Source organism: Aulonocara stuartgranti (assembly GCF_965226115.1).
Source record: "Aulonocara stuartgranti genome assembly, chromosome: 23".
NCBI classification, from domain to species: domain Eukaryota; kingdom Metazoa; phylum Chordata; class Actinopteri; order Cichliformes; family Cichlidae; genus Aulonocara; species Aulonocara stuartgranti.
The window spans coordinates 17,511,441-17,533,591 of NC_138958.1; the positions used below are offsets into that span (position 1 = coordinate 17,511,441).

The 22,151-nt window shown below is 44.1% G+C and overlaps 2 protein-coding genes and 1 long non-coding RNA gene across 3 annotated transcripts in view; all 3 read left to right on the forward strand.

Annotated features, from left to right (window-relative positions):
• Positions 1-22,151, forward strand: part of LOC309700548 (tumor necrosis factor receptor superfamily member 14-like) — a gene marked incomplete at its 3' end in the record, with an annotated part of 137,911 nt that overhangs the window by 28,688 nt on the left and 87,072 nt on the right. The window lies entirely within an intron of this gene.
• On the forward strand, positions 16,525-17,328 carry LOC309701641. The gene is made up of 3 exons (XR_014275196.1): positions 16,525-16,586; positions 17,037-17,112; positions 17,236-17,328. It is a non-coding gene; the product is annotated as an uncharacterized lncRNA (long non-coding RNA).
• Positions 18,436-19,626, forward strand: LOC309700529 (uncharacterized protein; the record flags this gene model as incomplete). Its single annotated transcript, XM_082524116.1, has 4 exons — positions 18,436-18,464; positions 18,595-18,688; positions 18,778-19,318; positions 19,471-19,626. The coding sequence occupies 4 exons, from the start codon at positions 18,436-18,438 to the stop codon at positions 19,545-19,547; spliced, it is 741 nt and encodes a 246-aa protein (XP_082380242.1). The 3' UTR covers positions 19,548-19,626.

Here is a 22,151-nt window from a genome sequence, read left to right on the forward strand (position 1 = left end):
ATGTTACAAAGTATTGAGTTGTATTTTTGTTATTGACCAAATACTTATTTTCCACCCTGATTTACGAATGAATTCTTTACAAATCCTACCATGTGGATTCATGGATTTTTTTTTTTTTCACATTCTGTCTCTCACAGTTGAAGTGTACCTCTGGTGCAAATTACTGACCTCCGTCATCATTTTAGGTGGGGGAACTTGCACAATCGGTGGCTGACTAAATACTTTTTTGCCCCACTGTATACCATCAAGACAGTGAACATCACTGTCACAACAGCGTTTGTTTTCATTCAAAGGCGTTATGATTTTTCCTATAATGGCAGGCCGGTCTCTAAGTCAAAATGCCCGGGACAATTTTTTGTATGCAGCCCTGTATGCAGCTTATCTGCAGTCTGGTGTTACCTACATCTTCCTATTCAGAAGGCAGAATTTCCGAGTTCTGAGTACAATCAAAGCACCACGACTGCAGTTTTTGTGTTGGATGTAAAAGGCGCACATGACGCTGTGACGTAGGCTAGAACCATGGCAGCAGTCAATGACGGTCCAGGCGTGGGATTTCTCTCGTGGAAATTTGCACATTATCTTTTCCTTTCTATTGGTAGGTGGCACAGTGCACTTGTGGCAAGTAAGCAAGCTTGAAGACTGGCAATCTTGCTGGGTATCCAGTTATGGAAGCAACACATTAACAAGAGAATTCTGAGTAAAACCAAAGTTACTTTCCCTAGTAACTAGTTACTTTGAAAGTAACGAGTAACTTGAAGTAACTGAGTTAATTTTGATAGAAGTAACTAGTAATGTAACTAAGTTACTATTTTAAAGTAACTTACCCAACACTGGACACCTGTAATTTGAACCCTAATCAGGTGCCATTGTTACAAGGGGAAATGGGGCGGCCAAAATATATTGTGTGTCCGCAACTGTAAAGCTCGATAGAGATGTTTACCATTGTCATAAATGTCATAAATATCATTGTTAAATGTCTGGCTGTGTCTGAGAAGCCAGAGAATGGCTTTTCTTTAAAGCCTAACCTACAGTAACCTAACTGATAAGGAACTGGATAGGATAGTAAGGTCGATTAAGGCCAGAACACCGCACACTGGACACAGAAGGATAATGAAAGGAATGCTGCAGGCTAAGGGCCACCTTATCCAGTGGAACATCCATGCATCGTGTGGACTCTGTGGGTGACTTGTCTAGAATGACAAGGATGGGGTGTGCTACAAGAAGGACATTTCTGTTCAGGGTCCTCTGCACATACACTTGGCTAGTACATGGTTTAAAATGCTTTGACTAAATGTAGGATGATGCACTATTCCCTGGTACATTTTCAGAACCCTTGATTCACAGTATCAATTAAATGTATACAGATACCAATAATCTCATTTGTTTTTTCTTTCCTACAGTATGTATGGACTTGTTATTTTGGAGGAACTGATGGCTTTGCATGAAAGGTAATTTTTTTTTACATTTTTTTATTATTAGTTGAACAAGTCCTCATGATCTTTCTTTTTCAGAAAGACAAATTAGAATCTGGAATCAGTCCCACCCAGCACATTTTTTGACTGTGGGAGGAAACTCACACAAACATGGGGAGAACATGAGAACTCCACACAGAAGGCCTTCAGGTTGACTGTGTCTCACACCCAGAACCTTTTAATTATTAACAAGTTTCTCTATTTTAGATCACGTACCTGGGAGCTGCAACCAATAATAAAGCCTCCACTGCCCTTGCTTTCTTCTTGGAAACAGTGCAAAGCTATGGCTTTCCTTCGTGGTAAGACCAGCATTGTCACGGTTCTGGGTCCGTTGGACCCAGTATTTTGAGTTTATTATGTTTTGGTTTTAGTTTGCATCAGGGATTGTTTTCTTGTTCTCTTGTGGTGTTTATGATGATGATTATGATGTTTATTATTTGAGTTTCATGTTTAAGGATTTGTTCTCTGTTGTATCTCACGTTTAGTTTAGTTCAGGTTCCATGTGTCATTCTGTCTGTCTCTCAGTGTCAGGTCTGCGTCTTGGTGTGGTGTTCTCATTTCCTGTTTTATTGTGAAGGTCTGGGTCTCATGTGAGTGTGTTCAGTTTTACCTCTGTCTCGTCTTGTTGATCATTCCCAGCTGTGTCCACCACCTGTGTGTAATTCCCCTGTGTTTCTCTGGGTGTATTTAAGTCATGTCCTCCGTTATTGTAGTTGCTGGTCCGTCTGTGTTTCCACCCTGCTTCATCTGTGTGTTTCCCTGCAGTCTACCATCATCTGTTTCCGCCCGCTCTCATTCATGTCCAGGTTCGTGTTCTATAGTTAGTTTGTTCCCAGTTTAGTTTAGTCATTGCTCCGTTCGCCGTTTGTCCATTTCCTTTTTGTGTTTAATAAACCACCCTCACACCCATACAAGTGCCTGCGTTTGGATCCTCCTTTATTTTCCACACGGCTCATCTCACTCGCCGTGACAGTACGGACCAGCCAGATATGGATCCAGCGGCATTCACCCCACCCACAGAGCTTCGAAAGCTCATAACGGACTCTGTGTCAAAACTAATCAACCTGTGGCTCAAGCATGAGGGAGAAGCGTTTCTCTACGTTCTGGAAGTCAGGCTGCAACAGCTTATCACGGATTATCCCTGGCTATTGGACTCACTGCACCCTCTGGTACAAAACTTCATTCTCCACGAACTTCACCTCCACCCTCCAGGCGCTGCCGCTACCGCTTCCCAACCCAGCCCGCCGGTGAAGGTTTTGCCCGGCCCGCCGGAGGTTTTGCCCGGCCCGCCGGAGGTTTTGCCCGGCCCGCCGGAGCAGTCGGCAGGGAGGAAGCGACGTTCGCGTCACCGGCACGGCGCCCCGCAGCCGGACTTCAGGATGTCAAATCAGCCGGCTGTGGTGAGTGAAAGGGACACTTTTGTTGACTCTGTTGCTTCTGTGACTGTTGTTTCTGGGGCATTTTTTCGTGTTTCGACTGAGGATAACAATGATTTTTCATCCATGCCCATAGCATCTAAGACTGCCTGTTCTGAACCCGCGTTCCATGTTTATGACCGTGTCCGTTCCATTGTCCCTTCCTCAATTCCATCCCAGTCAAATGCCAGGCCTGTAACGCCGCTATCAGTTCAGCCAGCCACTCCACCACCTGTTACTACTTCGCTACCTGTAGCTCAGTTACCACCAGTTCAGCAGCCTGCCCACTCATTTACCCAGCCTTTATCCTCACAGCCTCATTACAAGCAGGGAACACACTCCACACAAACTTTTGCTGGTTCATTTAAGCTGGCCATCTCAGAGACAGTTGCTCCCTCTAGGGCCTCCCCAGAGGCTGGGTGTCAGTCACCAGCCAACTCTGGACCCCTAGAGGTCAAGACACCAGCACCAGCAGCCTCACCGGAGAACTCACCTGAACAGTCTCGGCTCTCAGCACCCCCTGAGAGCTCAAGTGAGTTCACCCGTCCGCCTCAGTCCTCTGCTGAGTGTATTGGGGAACACTTCCAGCCCTCTGAGGACTGTATCCCACTGTTGCTGCCTGAGTCTAGCCACGGTGCTGCTCAGTCCCAGCCAGTGTCCACACTGGCAGAGGTCTCCGTACCTGCTGCTTCAGAGACTGCTTTCACTGGAGGGCCTGAGGAGCCCGTCCAGTCTCAAGTCATGTTAGCTGGGGGTTCAGGTGAACCCAGCCAGCGTCCTGCCTCGTCGGCTGGAGGGCCTGAGGAGCCCGGCCAGCCTCAAGTGTCGTCTGCTGGGGGTTTAGGAGAACTCAGCCAGCCTCAAGTGTCGTCTGCTGGGGGTTCTGGAGGACCCAGCCAGCCTCAAGTGTCGTCTGCTGGGGGTTCTGGAGGACCCAGCCAGCCTCAAGTCTCGTCTGCTGCGGGTTCTGAAGAACCCAGCCAGCCTCAAGTCTCGTCTGCTGGGGGTTCTGAAGAACCCAGCCAGCCTCAAGCCACGTCTGCTGGAGGGCCCGAGGAGCCTCGCCGTGACAAGCATATAGATGTGGCTTATAATATTACTCAGTCACTCACTAACAAGTAAAGCAAAGATTTTTATGAATAAAAGAAAATGCTGAAAGTTACTGTAGCCTAAACATTTTTTAAGCTTACAAGTTTTAAATGGCATGCTTCCAAAAAAATCTGTGCGTATGTATCTGTACATACTGGGCCGGGCTCTATGCTGGGGCAAGAGTGGGCAACGCCCCCTTAAACAAACATCTTACAGGCTTACACAGCACTCACCCTATCCCTAGCTAAATATCCAATCACTGTTAGTATGCAAATGACCTGGTGTCAGGTTTCTCAGTAGGCAGGGCAGGGCAAAATGAAGCAGCAAATGTCTGTCCTCAAAATCACAGCAACTCGTGAGATAAATAACAACTAAAAAATAATCTATATTGTACGGTCAGTGGGAGACTAGTCCATTGTTCTTCTAACAGTTTCACTCAGGTTGAGAAGTGAAGTCTTTCTGTGAGCCTATCTGCTGCATAGAGCCAAATGGAGGACCTGTGTCTGTCAGACCTCAACAAAGCCCAAGCTTTCAACTCTGCACTCAACAGTTTTCTCATTTCATATACTGATGTAATCACCGCAATTTTAGTAAAGCTTGTTCACTTTTCACCTCAGCTTCCAGCACCTCACAAAGGGAAAATTAATGCTGTGTCATAGGTCCTAAACTCCTGTCATTGCACCATGTTACATAAAAGAAAAAGGAATTTGCTGATCTTGGCACATGAAGAGTCCATAACAACTAACTTAGATATGGATGAATCTGTAAGAGTTTTTGGAAAGGGAAGCAGGAGACTTTTGTTGTAGAGTGAGCCACTTGTGTGGGTTGTAGATATAGGGCTGGGCCATATTATACCATTGACGGTAATACCAGTATAATGTTAGGCAATGATAAGAAAGTAAAATATTGCGATATAATATGGGTGAACTGCGCATGTGCAGTGCCTTTGTTTTCATACGCCAACACATTCTCACTCCCAACTCGTCAAATGTGTGACGCATGGTCAGGCTCCCTCTGCTTCACTTATCGACGCGCAGGGTACGCCCCTCGCGTCGAGAATTGACGTGCAGGGTCCTCTCATTGAATACTATAGAGCTCCCTAAACGTTGTTTATTGACGACAAGAGATTGCCGCGGAAGAGCCTGTTGTCCGTATATTTATATATTTATATATATATCCAAAATCACATTGTAGTGACGTATACTGAACACACTATATATAATGTAAACAACTACCTGAGAAACAGCAGATACAGCAGATAAATTAATTATAGGCTATTACTTTTGTATCGTTTATTGCATTTATGGAGGGAGTGATGTATGCTGGGTAATGGCACAGCTAGCGACTGGGTGACTTTATTCACCCGCTTCGGCTGTTATCAGTCCATCAGGCGTTATTAGCAGAAATCAGTCCCATAGATATGGGCCATCTCCTGCTAGATTGTTCAGAAGGTTGTTCTCATCCATCCAGATGGAGGATCACTAACAGGAGCGTGGGAAGACTCCAGAATCCACTCTGGCTGGAATCTGGTGGATACGGCAGTGGTTATGTTAGTAATACAACGAGTGCTAATATAACAGCTTTAAGATGCATTTGTAGATATTATTACGTGTTTTACCGTCTTTATGGTGCTAGCTTAAAGTTACGGTGTAAACGTTAGCTTACATTGTAGTAAAGCTGTTACTGTTTAAACGATGTTAGGACAGAAAGATTAGCTTCTGTCATGACTGATGAAGTTACTAGTTAATAAAGTTTCCAGTAAAGTGATTCATTGCAGCCACAGATTGACAGTAAATATCTCGATTAGCTTCACTGCATCTATAATAAATATTTGCAAATTTCAGTGCTTCGTTTAAACTGTATGATACTTATACTGACCCAGGGTCAGTGTAAAATACAATCCTAGCTGTGTGAACAAAGCCTGGCTCCTTTAATCCTGCATGACAAACCTCAGGATGCAGGTTATTATTACTCTTTCCTGCTGGCACACCTGTCACACCTGAGAGTCAGCTAGAAACTTACAGCGACGTGGACATCATGCAAAGACTGCCAGACTCTGTAATACTGCAAATGATCAGTGACTCAGGTTAACACTAAACTTTAAACAGTACCTCTGTTTCTCTGTGTGTGTGCTGAACATTTAGGATTGAGTCAGGCTGCATTGACTGTGGGACTTTTCTGTGTTAAAAGCAGGTTGAAGACGGGTCAAAAACATTTGAAGATTAAAATTTGGCATTATGGCTGCTGGTGGTTTGTAAAGCCTCTACTCAGCTGTATTTTTGTTACAAATTTATGTTTGTTGTTATTTAACACAGATTTCAGACGACCAAAGATGAGCACTGTTGCTTAATCCGTAATAGTTTAACTCAGTGATGTACACTGTCTTGTTGGTATATATGTATCAATCTAATAAACTTAAACCTACACCATCCTCCCTATTCTGGTATTCTAAACAGCATTTCGTTGCCCTGTAACTGTGCATGTGCAATGACAATAAAGTTGAATTCTATTCTATTCTAAACAGTACTTAGCCGAAACCCAAAGACTGCTTGGTCGAGTTAACCTCCTGAACTATCTACAACATATGGTGGAAACCTGAAATTAAGACGGAGAAGACTAGAGGTGAGACATGATCATTACTGAATATTAAAATAATAAATGACAGATTTAGAGAGATTTTCATAAACCATTCATTTACCACATCAATAAACAGCATGGCAGGGCAAAATATTTTTTCTAACATGGCAACCTTTAAAAAGTGAAAGGAGATAGAGAGACAGATGAGAAAGATTAAAACTTTTGACTTTTTGATGGCATTTTGCACACAGTACTGGTACAGAATCTAGAAAATATGGCAAAATACTGGCATCATATACAGTACTTAGCTACTTCTGAAGAAATTATGATGGGACCCTGAAAAAACATTAATACATGCAATAATGGATTTCTATATATTTTACATCAGATGAAAACGTTTGTTGTAAGATTCAAATTATTTTTGTTAAGAGCTAGATATTTTAAATGATAATAAGAAAGAAAAGTATTTCTTTGTGCCCCCCTTTCCCTGTTAATGCCCTACCTGGCCCCCTGGCAAAACATTGCTAGACCCGCCTCTGCACAGTAACCAGCTGTCAGCTACATAGAAAAGGATCCTGGGGTTATTTGTCTCTCAGAAACAGTTCATAACGTCCCTTCAACTCCCTTCACCTGTTCAGCTCTGATGATTCAGTAAGGACGTCTCCTGGTTTCATCTTCATGTTTCCCTCTCACCACATATTCAAACTGACATCATGGCCAGCAGCTTTTACAGCTGTGGCTCCAGCAAACATCAGCTGATATTAGAAAGTAATATTAAATAAATTCTAACAACAGCTGATCAAGCTTAAACGTGCTGCTGTTGTTTAGCGCGACATCCGCTGGTTTCCTCTTTCTGGTGCAAAGTGGACAATAAACAAGCAAGAGATAATAATTTAATTAACCTTAAGAACAAAATAAAGTTTAACATCAGTAACATCATAGCACCCACCCAGGTGTATAGACATCATGCCTTATCCCTGTACCAAAGACGCCACATCCCAGTAGCCCCCAGGATTACAGGTCTGGGGCACTGACCTCCCACATCATGAAAACCCTGGGAAGACTCATCCGGGACCAGCTAAGACCCGTAGTCAGACCACATCAGGATCCCCTTCAGTTTGCTTAACAGCCCCATCCCTGAGCTGAGGACACCGTAATCTACCTGCTCAATCTGGACTAGCTGGCGTTAACTGTGAGGGTCATGTTTTTTGTTGTTGTTGTTTTTCTTTTACTTTTCCAGTGCATTCAACACCATCAGGCCAACCCTCCTAGGTGATAATCTGACAGTGATGCAGGTGGATGCTTCTCTGGTCCTGGATTGTTGATTACCACAATCCACCAATTCCAATTATTGTGGAAGACCACAATAATTGCGTCTTCCACACTGTGTGTCTGACAAGGTAATCAGCAACACAGGGGCACCACAAGGGACTGTCCTCTCCCCCTTCCTCTTCACCCTCTACACCACAGACTTCAGACACTGCACATGGACCTGCCATCTTCAGAAGTTTTCTGATCAATCAATCAATCAATCTTTATTTATAAAGCACTTTTCATACAGAAAAAAATGTAGCACAAAGTGCTTTACATAGTTAAAAGCAGCCCACCCCACCCTCCAACTCACTCCCCGCACTCTCAATACACATATATCCCCCCACCCACACACACATACACACACGCGCACACTTAAAGAGTAAAAATTGGGCTGGGCTCGCATGAGCCAAGTGAGGAAACATTATAACAGAGAACCGTCTGCACCGGGAGCCGGTCACAGACCGCAGCCTCCGGGATGGGCACACAGCTGGAGGGAGGCCAAGGAGCCCCCCAACCAGGCTGAGAGGACCCCAGAGACCCAGCAGCCACGGTCAATAACAGCCCCGGTGCAGAGAGCACCCTCCGAGGAAACACTGGAGGTATGACGCAATACGATGTATACAGGGTAAAATGATAAAATAAATAAGAACAGGATACAATATAAATATAAATATAAATAGAGTAAGAAGATTAAAAAATGAATAAGAATAAAATCAAGAAATATTAGGTAAATCCTAAATTAATAATAGAATAACAGGATAGAATAAATAAGCATAAAAAATAAATAAACGCTAAGTAAAAGCTAAATTAAAAAGGTGGGTCTTGAGCCTGTTCTTAAAAACATGTACGTTCTCTGCGGCCCTGAGCTCCTCCGGCAGGCTGTTCCACAGACGAGGACCATACCACTGAAAAGCTGCCTCTCCGTGAGTATGTGTCCTGACTTTAGGGACAATCAAAAGGCCAGTACCAGAGGACCTCAGGGTCCGCGAGGGTTCGTATGATAAAAGCAGATCTGAGAGATAAGAAGGCCCAAGACCATTAAGACATTTAAAAACCAATAAAAGAACTTTAAAATCGATCCTGAAACACACGGGGAGCCAGTGCAGCGATTCTAAAACCGGTGTAATGTGGGCCCGCCCTCTGGTCTTCGTCAGCACACGAGCTGCCGAGTTTTGCAAAAGTTGTAAAGTTGAAATATTCTTCTTAGGAAGACCAGAGAGCAGGGCATTACAGTAATCAATGCGACTGGTAATAAAAGCGTGCATCAGCATCTCCGTGTTGGCCCGAGAGAGAATAGGGCGGACTCTGGCTATATTTTTTAGATGATAAAATCCAGTTTTGGTCACATGTTTAACATGTGGGATAAAACCAAGCTCAGAGTCAAAAATAACACCCAGGTTTTTCACTTGTAGCGAAGGACATAGTGAAAATGCCTCTAATTTAGACAAGAGTTTCTCTCTCTGAGCCTCAGGACCGACAATTAAAACTTCAGTTTTGTCCTGGTTAAGCTGTAAAAAGTTTTCTGCCATCCAAGATCTTATATCCAAGATACAGTTAAAAAGGGCATCCATTGGTCCGGTGTCATCAGGAGACACGGAGATGTACAGCTGCGTGTCATCAGCGTAACTGTGGAAGTTCACTCCATGCCTCCTGATGACACTGCTGAGAGGCAACATATACAAATTAAAAAGTACAGGGCCTAGAACCGACCCTTGAGGCACACCACATGTCATTTTATGGATCTTAGAGGAGCATGTATCCATACTCACCATAAAAGATCTGTCAGAGAGATAGGAAGTGAACCAGTTGTGTACAGCACCAGAGAGGCCCACCGTGTGTTTTAGTCTGTTTAAAAGAATAGCGTGGTCTACTGTATCAAAGGCTGCGCTTAGATCCAGTAGCACCAGGACTGAGAGCTTTTGGGCGTCCCAGTTACATCTAAGATCATTTAAAACCTTTAGGAGAGCAGTCTCTGTGCTGTGGTTCACCCTAAATCCAGACTGGAATATCTCCAGGATCTGTCTATCATTGAGAAAATCAGTAATCTGAGTAAAAACAAGTTTTTCTAAGACTTTACTTAAAAATGGTAAGTTGGATACAGGTCTGTAGTTATTAAAATCATTACAATCCAAATTGCTCTTCTTCAGAAGGGGCCTCACCACCGCCGTTTTAAAGGCAGCAGGGAAGACACCCAACTGAAGAGAGCAATTCATCATGTATAAAAGCTCAGCCTCAAAAAATCCATAAAGTGTTTTAAAGAGTGAAGAAGGAATTGGATCTAAAAGACATGTGGTGGGTCTCACTGTGGAGAAAACCTTCTGAAAGTTCTCAGCATTAACCAGGACAAAGCTGTCCAGTGTCTCCTCAGGTACAATCGAGCCCTCAGATGTGTTTACAATCATATCGCGATTAGATAAAATATCTACAGTGGTTGGATGCATCAGTGAGGGTGATGAAACAGAGTACCGGGCTGTGATTGACTTCTTTGTCACGTGGTGCAAGCATAATCAACGTGGCAACGACCAAGGAAATGATTGTGGACTTCAGGAAGACAAGGAAAACCTTGACCCCTGTTTCAATCCAGGGGGTCAACGTGGACATTGTGGAGGACTATAAATGCCTTGGAGTATACATAGATAATAAACTGGACTGGATTAAAAACACCACTGCACTTTACAGGAAGGGCCAGAGTCATCTCTATTTTCTGAGGCGGCTGAGGTCTTTCAACATCTGTCGGACAATGCTCAAGATTTTCTGTCTCTTGTGGCCAGTGCTATACTCTTTGCTGTTGCATGCTGGGGCAGCAGGTTGAGGGTTGCGGATGCCAACCGACTCAGTAAACTGATCTGCAAGGCCAGTAATGTTGTGGGGATGGAGCTGGAGAGGCGGATGTTGTCCAAGATAAAGACAATGTTGGATAATACCTCCCACCCACTCCATGACATGCTGGCCAGTCATAGGAGCATGTTCAGTGAGAGACTGAGATTACCAAAAAAGCACCACTGAATGACACAGGAAATCATTCCTGCCCATGGCCATCTCCCTGTACAACTCCTCCATCGAATACACTGTATATACTGTAAACATTGCAATAGCTACACCCTTTTTGCACACGCTCCTTGTACTCAGTAATGTTGCTGTTGATATTTATTTATATAGGGCGACCGTGGCTCAGGGGGTTGGGAATCGCATCTGTAACCGGAAGGTCGCCGGTTCGATCCGTGGGCTCTCTGTCCGGGTCGTTGTGTCCTTGGGCAAGACACTTTACCCTACCGCCTACTGGTGTTGGCCAGAGGGGCCGATGGCGCGATATGGCAGCCTCTCTTCTGTCAGTCTGCCCCAGGGCAGCTGTGGCTACAACTGTAGCTGCCTCCACCAGTGTGTGAATGTGAGAGTGAATGAATAGTGGCATTGTAAAGCGCTTTGAGTGCCTTGAAAAGCGCTATATAAATCCAATCCATTATTATTATTATTATATCACCTCTGTCAATCCTTGATATTTATTATTGAGTGATTTGTATATATTGTGCTATTTCGTAAATCTGTAACATATTGTATTGTTAAATAGTCTAGTCACGTGTGTGTGTGTGTGTGTGTGTGTGTGTGTGTGTGTGTGTGTGTGTGTGTGTGTGTGTGTGTGTGAGTGATTTACATTGCTGTGCTTGAGAGCCACCAATAAACACGATTCTGATTCTTGTTCAACACTTGTAATACGACAAACAGAAAATCCTCCTTCTCTTGTGCCTTTTTGTAGCAGTGTGTACACCTGAGACTGTCACCTGTCTGTTTGTCCTGCACTCTCTCTCTGTTTCTTTCTCTCTGATTGTGTAATAAAAGTATGAACATGTATTTATAAGTTACACTTGTGTTTGAATCCTGCAGCTTATCACACATTTGATTTCCGTGTGTGACAACTGCAAGTGTCCAGAGTGAGGACAGACTGAGGCTACGTCCACACTAATGCGTTTTCATTTGAACACGCAGCAGTTTGAAAACGCTCTCGAAAACGAATACATTTGAATTTGAATTTTAGTCATGTGATGCAGTCATGTGACCAATTAAACAATGATAGCAGAGGACATTATACAGCATTTGTTTTGTTTTCTCTCAATTTTGACAGCCCTATTAAAGATTAATATCATTTTGTACTTGCTCCAGATAGCTTTTCTTCAAAAATGATTTAATTCTCACTCGCTTTTGCAACTTTGTACTTTTGTGTTACTTGCAGCAACAACTCCACCTTTATTGGTAGTCCATTTAAAAAACTCGGTGCTTTTCCTTGACATTTTGCCGCAACATTTCAACGAGCCGGAAAGTAAATAAATGGCAGACAGAAATGAGGCAGACCGAATCTTCTTGCGTTTCATGCATGCACAGTACTGGAATGTAAGCGTTTTCGGCCGTTTCAATGTGGACGCACAACTCTGTGAAAACGACTGAAAACACTAGTGTGGACGTGGAGCATTTTCAGACGAAAATGCCGTTTTCAAATCTATCCAGGCTAGTGTGGACGTAGCCTGAGGAACCCACTGCTGCACATTATCTGTGAGGCTTTGCACGCCTGATGATCCACCAGGACAAACTCAGCAGTGTGTGAGGAAGAGAAGGAGGAAGAGCCAGGAGCAGCTGAAAGATGGAGAGAATAGACAGATTGTTCCCTCTCTGTGAAGGACTGCTAGAAAAGTTTAAAATAAATAATTATCTGTCCTGAATCAGTCTTTTTAGGTAATGTTCAAATAATTTTATCATTCAAGTGTTTTCAGTAGGGGTGCACCGATACCGATACTGGTATCGGGGCCGATACCATAAAATGTGTGTGTACTCGTACTCGTAAAAGTTAACCGATACCAACTTATTTCTTGAATCAGAGGGTGGCCTGTACTTTCTGTTGTAAGTTTTGACTCATTTTATCACTCTGGATGACCAGCCACTGTCGGTCGTGGAAAACGTAGGATTTCGCCGTCTTCTCAGCATACTGGAGCCTCGATATGAGATTCCCAGCCGCCTATACATCACGGACGTAAAGGTGCCAAAACTTTTGAAGAGGTAAAAAAGCACGTGCATAACCTCATGTTTCAGCATTAAGTTTCACTACTGACATTTGGACAAGCAGTGTGTCCCAGATGTCACTCCTCAGTTTAACGGCACAGTGGATTGATGAGGAGTTTGTTCGTCATCAAGTCACACTACATGCAAAGTCGTTCAGGGGCTCACACACCAGCCAAACCATCGCAGCTGCTTTCGATAGCATGCTTCAGACCTGGGATATACCGAAGACATCTGTCCACGTAGTGCTCTGGGACAACGCAAGAAATATGATAAAAGCCACGAGTGATGCTGAGCTGCCCAGCCTACCTTGTACTGCTCACACTCTCCACACTCTGGTTGTTCACGAGGGCCTTCTGTCAGAGAAGAGTGTTGCTGATGTGGTGACAGTTAGCCGCAAAATAGTTGGACATTTTACACATTCTTTTTTTTTTTTTTTCCTTTTGCCTGTCCCGTTTGACATTTTACACATTCTGCTCTGGCCAGCTCCCGTCTTGAGGACATTCAATTACAGATCAACCAACCCCCGAAGCGGCTCCAGCAAGACCTTCAGACCTGCTTAAACAGCACCTTTTATATGTTACAGTCATTGATCAAGCAGAAACGGGCTCTGGGAATATTCGTGTCTGAATATGGACTCCCTGACAATGTTCCCTCTAAGCTGCGCGCATGCGCAATTGCGCACTGCTGGCACGGTCTCTGCGCACAGAAAATCTGTGTTGTGCACAAAGAAAAAATCTAACCTGAATTGAGATTAAAATTAATACTTAAGTAAGTAAGTGACTGGCTGCTCCCATATAGGATTAGAACGATGCCACCTTATCCCATAGTCCAGCCAATAACGCGATTCACATTCGTATATACGCAGCTAATCAACATTGTTGACAGGCTATGACTGTCAGGGTCCTGGGACTGGGCGACCCAGGACCCCTGGGCAGTCATGGACCTGTGTATTATTATGTATTTTTGGTGTCGTTTCCCCTTCTCTGTGCGTGTACATATGTGTGTTTCTCTGTACTGTGTTAGTCTGTGTCCCACTCATATGTTTAGGCGAGGTATGGGTGTGTATGTCTGCGGGTGTGCCTGGAGGATGGAGCTCGGCCACCTGCAGGCCTGAGGGGTGTGGCCCTGCGGAGGGACTGGCCACACCCGAAGCCACACACCTGCCGCTGATCAGGGCTCGTCGGGGGAGCTACTTAGGAGAGTCTTGGAGCTCCCACCGACGCGGGATCATTGCATGAGACTCCATGTTAGTCTTCTGTTCAGTTAAGTTAGTGTGCGTGTATGCCCGCAGTTGTATGTGTCCTGACGGCTGCGTCTATTGTTTCCCGCAGGAGGAGCGTGGAAGACACGAGAGCAGCGAGCACCGGGGGGTGCTGACACAGGAGCGGAGAGCACAAAGACACGGACTTTTCACAGAGAGACACAACACGGGAGTCTGGGAAAACACGGGGATTTATTGTTACTTTGTTGCACACTGTAAATAAACACACTGTTTACACATAGAGCACCGCGCCTGGGTCCTCCTTCCCCACACATCCCCACGGTCTGCCAGCCAGACCGTGACAATGACAGCATCCTTATGTGCCGACACTGGTGCTTTAGCTAGCAAAGCGGCGTGGCTGATGTGGAGTGAAGCCACGTTAATGACAACGTGTACAACCACTGGAGATGTGAGCAGGACAGACAGAACAATTGATGGAAAAAGTGTGGACTTTATACCAGTTTTTAAATTGTGTTGATACGCCACCTAAAACCAGAGTTATGATAAAAATATCTGCAATGTTTGGTTTTCATCCTGAATACTATCCTTGTTTATATTTACTGCGGGAAGAAACTGTAAAAACAGCGTTTTATAAGGAAAACGCTCGAAAGCGCTCTCTGCCTGTGAGCAAAAACAAAACCAGAAAAACCCACCCTTTCCTATTGGTCGAAAAATGTACCATGTCTACCAATCAGAAAATGATAAGGCAACATGGCATTTAGTTGTTTAGGAAGGGGGAAGTTTTAGGAGTGACGGCGGTGTTTTGAGATGTGAGAGTTTTGCGACGTTTAGCGCAAATCTTGTGTAGTTAGTGTGTAGTGTAATCAATAGTTTTGTGTGTGTCAGAACAATGAGGCGACTGCTGAGTGCTACAGGTGTTACAGGAGTGATACATCTCCTGTTGTCAGGCCTGCAGATATCAGGCTGTTGTTCTCCTTTATCTCCTAGTGGACAGAAATTATTTTTGGAGTGGCACAAATAATTTGTGTGGCATCAAATTTGATGCAGAACAGCTGATTGTTCTGTAAATAGTTTGAAATGTTTATTTAAAAAATGCCTTGGCTGCATTTTTGGGTAAACAGCTGCAAAAAAAACTTTGTTGTTGCATAACTCAGTTACTTTTTTGAAGAAGTAACTATAAAATTAATTGCCCAGCATTGGTCTTTATATACTGTATTTTGCAGACAGAGAGTTACAGGACTCTCTCCCAGACCACAGACTCATAATACAAGTCAGAGCTTTATAAAAAAAAAAAAAGTTTTGTTTTCAAAACTGGAGTTCAAGTTTTTTTTTTATTTTCATTGTATGTGGGTTAAAGCAGTTAATTAAAAGTAGTCTAACATAAATGTAAATGCTGTAATTTGGTTATTTTAATAAACCATGTAACTTGGATGGATTTGATGCTGGCGTGACCACAGTGCACACATCTGCTGTTGCTCAGAGTGGTCCAAGGGACCGCTCAGGGAGTTTGTGTGTTCGCTCAGACACATGAAAAATTAGAGGGAACACTGCTCCCTGATACACTCATGGCTCACCAGTGGACACTGCTGGAGAAGGTGATATCTGTTCTGGGTCCATTCGAGGAGTTAACTCGAAAAGTCAGCTCCTAAGATGCCATGGCTGCAGACGTCATTCTATCTGTCACTGTGCTCCACAGATTTCTAACAAGGGAGACTGATGAGGACCTTTGGATCAATGGTAAATGGCCCGTATTTATATAGCGCTTTTACTAGTCCCTAAGGACCCCAAAGCGCTTTACATATCCAGTCATCCACCCATTCACACACTGGTGATGGCAAGCTACATTGTAGCCACAGCCACCCTGGGGCGCACTGACAGAGGCGAGGCTGCCGGACACTGGCGCTACCGGGCCCTCTGACCACCACCAGTAGGCAACGGGTGAAGTGTCTTGCCCAAGGACACAACGACCGAGACTGTCCAAGCCGGGGCTCGAACCAGCAACCTTCCGATTACAAGGCGACCTCCCAACTCTTGAGCCACGATCGCCCCATCAAAGCAATGAAGGGAACCTTGGCTGCAGCTGTCAGGACGCTATGGAAGCCCGTTTCTGCTACTAAAAAAAAAAAAAGATCCACCATCGAGTTATTTTCTCCAAATTCGGACTTATTAACTCGAAGTTTCGACTTATTAACTCGAAATTTTAAGAAAACTAACTCGAAATTTCGAGTTATTAACTCAAAATTTTGAGAAAATAACTTGAAATTTCGAGTTAGCGCTGCCAATAAGAAATCTACGTGGCTGATATCATTTCCTTGTTACCCGGAAGGATATGGCGCAAAGGGGTGCGCACTCAAAACTGGATCGTGTCGTGAGCTACTGTATTAACAACAAATGGCGCCAGGTTCTTCAGTTTTGAATGCCTTCCTACAAATGATAACTGGATAAAAGGTATACAAAAACAGTGTGACAGCGATTGTTACATACAAAGTTGAATAGAATGCAACGTGAGGGTTAACCAAAGGTACCTATAAGGTTTCTGTTACACGCTAATGACACCTGTTACGTCTGATGAAACAGACGTTTTGCTGAAAGCATGCGTAATAAGTGTACAGCACTGTATAAAACAAAATCACAAATCACCCAAAACAGGGAATGTGACTGACAACTATATAAATAAGGAACAAAACCAATAAAACTGTAACCAGACAACTGAGAAAATGTGGGATTGACTGTATTGTGATGCTGATTGTAGTTACAGTGCAAATGGACACTTAAAAATGCAGTTCCCACTTCTCCACCATAGTCAGAGCTTATAATGTAGGTAGGCACAGATACTTTGATGATAATATGGTGGCTTTATTTTAATTTTGTAATTTTAATTTACATCCTTCCTTACAGCATGGGAGACTTGACTGAATTCTTGAAACAAAGAGAAGTCTCTGAGGAAATTATACAGACCTTGGAGAATGAGAAGGTACTTAATTCCAACAAGATACTGGTTGAAATGCAACTTTTCCTCATTGTTCTTAAGTTAAAAATAGGATTGTATTTTCAAGGCTGGTTGTTTCAATAAATTAAATTATTTTTCCATCTTTAGATTGATGCCAGTGTCATAAGTCTAATGACAGATGAGGAGCTGAAGACTTATTTGCCATCATACGGTGATCGTCTAGCAGTATTTGGATTTTGCAGACGGAGGGGCAGCAGCCATGTCAAGGGTAGACATTGTTTAAAACACAAGTAAGAGAAATGAGACAACTGCAGACCGACTCAGAGTGTAATTAGAAAACGTGCGCATGGGTGAATGTCTCTCCGAGAAGACACACACACCGAGCACAGGCTCGCTGCTTTATTTATAAGGCAAAAATGGGTTACATAGTACTTCCTCTTTTAACAGATGTTGACGAGAGGTTAAGCATTAAATCAACTTATCTGATCTTTCACACACTGGGATTAAAAATACAGAAGTATATCATGCTTTATCTGACATCACAGACATTATAGGAAAGAATGCATCATTAGATCATGCTGTCAAAACATCTCAAACATTTCAGACACTTAAGTAAGGAATGCATTATGTTCTCTTTAACAATAAACTTGGTTAGCTGATTCTTCAACAATAGGCTTGGTTATGTGAAAATATATGAACACACGAAATATAAGGCACACTTGGTTAGAATATAAGGCCTACTTGATTATATTGTATTATAGAGATTTGGTTATAGTGTATAATGTAGAAAATCTCTTAACAAGCCACAAGTCAGCGCTTTTTGAACGGCTGAAATCCAAACTGTCCAAAAGAAAATTATCTGAAGAGGATGGCAGTAGCACACGGCAAGAAGAACATTCCCAAACAACCCATAAAAGAAATGCTCTGAAGAGAAATAGAAAAATAGAAATAGGATGGATGCATCATGATGAAGACACTGAGGTTTTCAAGCAGGTTAGAGCTAGACGAGGAGGAGGAACAAGAAAAATAGACATTTGCAAGGATGCCAAGAAAAGGGACATATTACAGGTTGCAACAGGCCTGTTCTTTCCAGATGGAGGAAACATTCAGGGGCCCTTAACAGATTTTGACTGTGATCTGAAGGATCATCAAGAGATGATAGTCGATGATGCATTGACAGTAGGAGAACTTTATCATGTCACAAAACTAAATATCATCAGGTTCTACCTCACCACAAAGAAAAAACAAAATGACAGCCTTCAGAGCTCCAACCCAGGTTTGCTTCCATCTTCAGAAATTGAAGCGAGTCCTCAAAACCAAACCTCTTCTTTTACTGCTTCTTAAGGCATGATCTTGGGCAACCAGAGTGGGAGAGTGTGGGCAGAATCATTGCATTTGGATGGGTTAGAGAGAAATATCTGCCTGTGAAAATTGCACCTGCCATTCTGGAACAAGCTGCCTTTGGATATGTAAAGAGTAGGGGTGCAACGATACACAACTTCTTAGACGGAAAACCACCATCCTCGGCACAGTCAACAAGATTCGCAGGGAAATTCCTCAATCCACTAGACAGACAGATCGCAATGAATTCACCACTCAGGTATGTTGCAGGTCTTTTGTGGTTCTATGTTTATGTGTTTCATTGTGTGTAAAAGTGCTATGGAAATAACAATTTATCTTATTTCTTAGGTGTTTTCAACCTCTGCTGCCACGCTGACGGCGTATGCGGCCAAACGGAAGAAGACAGTCTATATTCTTAGCAGCATGCACAGCGTGGTTCAGACTGATAACACTACCAAAAGGAAGCCAAACACTGTCACCCTTTACAACAAAACAAAGTGTGGCGTGGATGTGATGGACCAGATGGTTCGGGAGTACACTGTCCGCAGAGGAACACGGCGCTGGCCAGTTGCCGTGTTTTATAACATGATTGACATGGCAGCACTGAATGCACATGTGCTGTATCAAGCATGCACCGGGACGAAGGAAAGACGGGTGGACTTCCTGGTGGAGCTTGCAAGGGAGTTAGCTCACTCTCATGTAGCTGCGAAGAAGGCAAGAAAAGAACAGTTGCCTTTGACACAACCCTCCACACCGAGCCCTGGAAAAAGAGCCATGTGTCAGGTCAAACACAATTGCAAGCACAATCATGCCACTGTGCGATGTGTTCACTGCAACAGATACACATGTGGTAAATGCAGACTACAGATACCATGGCAGTGCCAGGATTGTGAGTGATTGCTGAAAATGTTGAAATGTACTCACTCACTTTTTATAATTATTTGTAAAAATGTGTACAAATGGTTGATTTTTTGTACTGTTTTTATCAATAAATCTGAGCAACAAAGGACATACACCCATGTGTGTTGATTTCTCCCTAAGATGGCAAACTGAAACACTCCAAGTTGGTGACTTTTGGAGATTTATTTCCCTGGATGATTGAGAATGCATCAAGATGAAACACAAAAGGAAGTGCACAGCTTTTAGCAGCTCCCCCACGCCCTCAATCACACACCCCCACTCCCCTCCCTCCAGAATTCCCAGCTAACAACCTAATATACATATGAATGACTAGCCAATTTAGCTTCCACTTGGCTGAAGCTAAAGCTTAGCTAAAAGCCATTTGGCTGCTCTCCGGGTTTTAAAGGTAGAAAAAGCCAAATGGCACAACGTGGTGATATAAGTGTTAAGCTTGCTGCGGGAGATTTCACTTGTCATGTTTCCATAGTAAGCTAACGATTGATAAGACGATGTCAGAGGAATTGGTGTGCAAATTATCGTCACTCACCAATCAGTACTGTCCCTCTCTATACACAGTTCACGCGATTGCAAAGTGAAAGCAAAAAACAAGCGCAAATTCAAACGCGATTTCAATATGTCACATATTGACAGTGGCTCACCGATGCCAATGACATAATTACCCAGCTACATTTCCGAAAGAATGCAAAAGCATTGACATATATTTTTCCTTCCTACGATAGGCCGACGGGCAGGGAAGAGATAGATTTTGGTAGCCCGACTGGAAAAATCTCTAGCCCCAGGACGTCGGGCTAGCGATTTTGCGAGCCCTGTATCTGATTGAGGAATCACTCATCTTTGGAAAAGAGAGTTTATTACAGAGAAATGGCTCTTTCCAAAATAAAAGCTATACTATCCGCTTCTTCTGGGCTATATTCTCAGCAGCATATTAAACATATCAGGTCCCCATAAGGAGAATCCTGTGCTAACTGCTGTCTAAATGACTCGGCTAAAGTTAGTAGCATGCTTGTTGTTTTTGTCTTTGCACTAGGATGATGTCAGCGTAAATGTGCAGTCATATTCGTTGTGTTCCCACTAGTGCTTTCAGGTTAACCTCGTTAAAATGACCTTAACGCCACAACACGGCAAATCTCCGTTAACGAGCTACAAAAATTTTTGCACAACATATTGCATATTTTTTTTGAGTGTATTGTCGTACTTTTTCCAAGTCTTGTGCTTGCAATTAGCTTTTTATAAGAATACTTTAAGGTTTTTTGTGTTACTGTAAATACAGTACAGTTATTTTGTTTTACGATAAGATGATGGCAAAAGATCTGTGTTTTATAATAAAGTGTTCAATGAGACAAATTACATCTTTCATTTTGGTAATTTCTGGGTTTTTATTATTCTGAGGTGCAATCCGAAAAAAAAAAAAACATAGGTCCATAAATCTCACTCAGTTAGGTTATCCATATGCTAAAAAATATATAATTATACTGTGGCGGACCACCAGGCGGCTCCACTCACACCCAAGTTGAACGGAAGTGTTGGGGTGGAGATTTTGGCGCTCAATATATGTGAAGTTCTGAAGGAGTTAATAAAGTTGGAGTGAGACACAGAGACCTCTCCTGTCGTTATTACATACCTCCACATTGGTGACCCCTGTAGCAAACATGCTAAGGCTCGACGACGAAGCCAGCTCCGGCCTGGAAGCATCGGCTGCCGCCGGACTTTCACCTCCGCCGATGGCTGCGTTTGCTGTGGCGCTTAAATTGCCGGATTTTTGGCTTCACGATCCTCCTTCATGGTTCGTGCACGTAGAAGCTCAGTTTGCTCTTCGTGGAGTTTCAGCCGACGATACTAAATACCACCATGTGGTGGCCTCACTTGACCCGCTGTCAACCCGCCGTGTGATGACTCTCCTCCGGGACCCCCCAGCCCAAGGCAAGTACGCCGCCCTCAAGGCGCTGCTGCTGCGGCGTTACTCCCTCTCTGATGCTGAGCGGGCCGAGAAACTCCTTTCCCTCGCGGGCCTGGGCGACGGCACCGCTCTCGAGCTCATGGAGAGCATGCTGTCCTTGCTGGGCGCGGATGACGGAGGATTTCTCTTCACCCACCTCTTTCTCCGACAGCTCCAGTGCGCGCTGGCCTTGCCAACTCCCCGCTATTGGCCACGAAGGATTACCGCTCCCTTGCGGAAGAGGCGGATCGCATCCTCCTGGCTACCAGGACTTTCGGCGTCCAGGCGATTGTTCAGGACTCACCAGCGTTTTCCCCCGCCCCCTCACCGATGCTCCAGGGGCCCTCCGACTCGTCCACAGTGGCCGGAATCGCTGCACGGCGGCGCCGCGGAAAGGGGCTTTGTTTTTATCACCAGCGTTTTGGAGCGAAGGCACGGCGCTGTCTCCCGCCTTGCAGTTTCCAGACCCAGGGAAACGGGCATGTCAGCGCTCGGTAGCAGCCGCGACCGCTGGCAACAAGGAAAGGCTGCTTTTCTTAGAGGACTCACGCTCGGGGAGGCGTTTCCTGGTGGACTCCGGCTCACAGAAGAGCCTTCTTCCCCCGGCTGGCTCGGACAGGCTAGCTGAGGGCTGCGGGCCATTGCTAACAGCGGCTAATGGCTTTCCCATCAAAACCTTCGGTGAAAGGTTGGTGACTGTTTGCTTTCACGACCGTGACTTTCAGTGGAACTTTGTTGTTGCTGCTAGCTCTGTGCCTATAATAGGCGCTGATTTTCTTTGTGCTCACGGACTGCTGGTTGATGTTGCTAACAGACGTTTAATTGATGCTGTGTCATTTTCCTCATTACCCTGTTTGACTCGGGG